The sequence below is a fragment of the Tupaia chinensis genome, unplaced genomic scaffold (genome assembly GCF_000334495.1).
Source record: "Tupaia chinensis unplaced genomic scaffold, TupChi_1.0 Scaffold147492_1, whole genome shotgun sequence".
NCBI classification, from domain to species: domain Eukaryota; kingdom Metazoa; phylum Chordata; class Mammalia; order Scandentia; family Tupaiidae; genus Tupaia; species Tupaia belangeri.
This window is the reverse complement of record NW_006207343.1, coordinates 1-2,271: the sequence shown is the minus strand read 5'-3', so window position 1 is coordinate 2,271 and position 2,271 is coordinate 1. Positions and strand designations below refer to the sequence as shown.

At 42.4% G+C, this 2,271-nt stretch overlaps 1 protein-coding gene across 1 annotated transcript; it reads right to left on the bottom strand.

The window, feature by feature from the left end:
* Nucleotides 1–111: 111 nt before the first annotated feature.
* LOC102490354 (vomeronasal type-1 receptor 3-like) lies at nucleotides 112–1,067 on the bottom strand (the record flags this gene model as incomplete). Its single annotated transcript, XM_006169749.1, has 2 exons — nucleotides 981–1,067; nucleotides 112–774 (listed from the first exon to the last, which is right to left on the bottom strand). Coding segments are annotated over exons 1-2 (750 nt in total), but the record flags the coding sequence as incomplete, so codon positions are not given.
* Between the last annotated feature and the right edge of the window lie 1,204 nt (nucleotides 1,068–2,271).

Genomic DNA, 2,271 nt, shown 5'->3' with positions numbered 1-2,271 from the left:
CAGACGTCTGTCTCTATAAATCATCACAAAGGGGCGGAGGATAGCATGTCCAAGGATTACAAGCTCTTGGAAATTTAAGAGTATGAAATTATTTTTCAAGGAGTAAGTTACACATAAAGTAATAATAGAATCTGTCCAATAAAAGAGAAGAAAACAAAGCATCAGAAGGAGAACACTTTGAGCAGCTTTGATCTCAGGGGGCATGGTGCAGAGGTGCTTGGTGTTCTGCAGGTAGAGTGCATGCTTATGATGTTGGTGGAGAAGGAACACCATGTAGCCACTGGCCATGCCTAGGAGAATCAGAAAAAGGGCATCATGAAGGGCCATGACACTGAGAATAAACCATCGTGTTACCTGGCTTTGTGACTGAACATAACAATAGTAATGATTTTCAATCATGTGTGATCCATTTCTGCTGCTGCTTGTGATGACGTGGAGTAAGTTCATGTTTATCAAGGAGTTGAGCACCCAGAATAAAAGCAGACAGAGAAGTATGTGCCGAGCTGCCTTTGGCTGGTGCCGCCCCCACACTGAGGCCCTGGGGCTGATGGTGATGGCCTGGACAACTGTGAGGAGGCTGTAGGTGCACATAGATAGGCCCTGAGTCACCCTGCTCAGGTAAATAACCATCTTACAGCCCGTGTCATGTAGGAAGTTTTTCACACCAAAAGCTACCATCATGTGGTGCATTGCTTTGGTCAAAATCATTATTACATTTGTAAAAGTCAAGTGGATGAGGATCACATGTACAGGTTTTTTCTCAGCATCCAAAAAGTAAATCCACATGTAATTCACAAAGACAGAAAGGTTCCCTTCAGGTAAATAACCATCTTACAGCCCGTGTCATGTAGGAAGTTTTTCACACCAAAAGCTACCATCATGTGGTGCATTGCTTTGGTCAAAATCATTATTACATTTGTAAAAGTCAAGTGGATGAGGATCACATGTACAGGTTTTTTCTCAGCATCCAAAAAGTAAATCCACATGTAATTCACAAAGACAGAAAGGTTCCCTACCATGCCAAGTCCAGGCAGAAGGAGAAATATTGTTCCCTTGGCAATATTCATAATTATTCTTTACCTCCTGTGGAGAAAAACATTGGGTTCATCACAGAAGTTCTGAGGACTGCACCAGTCATGAGGATGTGTACCTGCCAAGGTAGTCTGTCCACAAGGGTTCTACGGGGAGTGATGTAAGGTGACCTGAGGGTCACGACACAGCCAGTCAGCAAGGTCTGGTAAAAGAACTCTATCCTTTTCCCTGTGGCAGTCTACCTGGTCATCTATGCCACCTCAAGTGCCATATTCAGTATGAATACAAAATTGAAATTTTTAAAGCAGATTTCATTGTCTAAGAATCGTATCAACAAAATGAATTTCTTATTCAACACTTTATACATACCATGTCCGCATTTTAGGAATTATTTATTTATGAGAAAGCCTTATTTATTTATTTATTATTATGATTTTAATTTGGCAAGAGAAAGTGAAAGAGTGGGAAAGTGTGAAGACAAGACACAAGGATTGACATTTGAACCGTGGTGGACCATATGAGAGACCAGAACCTTAACAACCACAACCAACTTGTAGCCTTATTCCATCTGTTTCATCTCAATATGCTCTAAGTTGAAATAAAAATTTTCCATACCAGAATTACACCCTGTGTTTTCTGTTTTGTTTGAAGATGTTAATATCAGTCAATTCCCAAAACCTGAATATACCCTCAATGTGCCTCCTGGTCTCATTCCCAGATTCAGACATGTTTAATATACTGATGTTCCATTCTGTTTAATGCCTCTTAAAACTGACCATATTTCATGTTGGTGGTGTCTTTCTTCTGGTCAGCGTGTCCCAGCTCTCTCATCTGATGAGTGTAACAGTCCCTGGTTTGTTCCCACTTCTAATGTTTACTCTCTGGCACATTCACCATCACATTTCCAGAGCCTCTGTCTTATCTGAAATCAATTCTGTGACTTTACTAAAAAATTTTCAATGTATTGCCTTGTACTCAGACTTGTGGTGGACTTAATAGCGGTCTTGGTAGGATCCAGGCTATTGAAGCCTAATGATCCAAGGCCCATCAACACTGGCCTGTGTTAGGAATCAGCTCCACCGATTTGGGGCAGCCAGGCAGAACCAGCCCCAAATCGGGAATGGTGCTGGGCACAGGCTTCCTGGGAGTGGGCATCCTAGGGCCAGGAGGGGCTCTGTGGGCAGGTGTGGACAGTTCAGGGTGGGTCGAGTAGAGGAAGATGGGTAACCTGAAATTAGG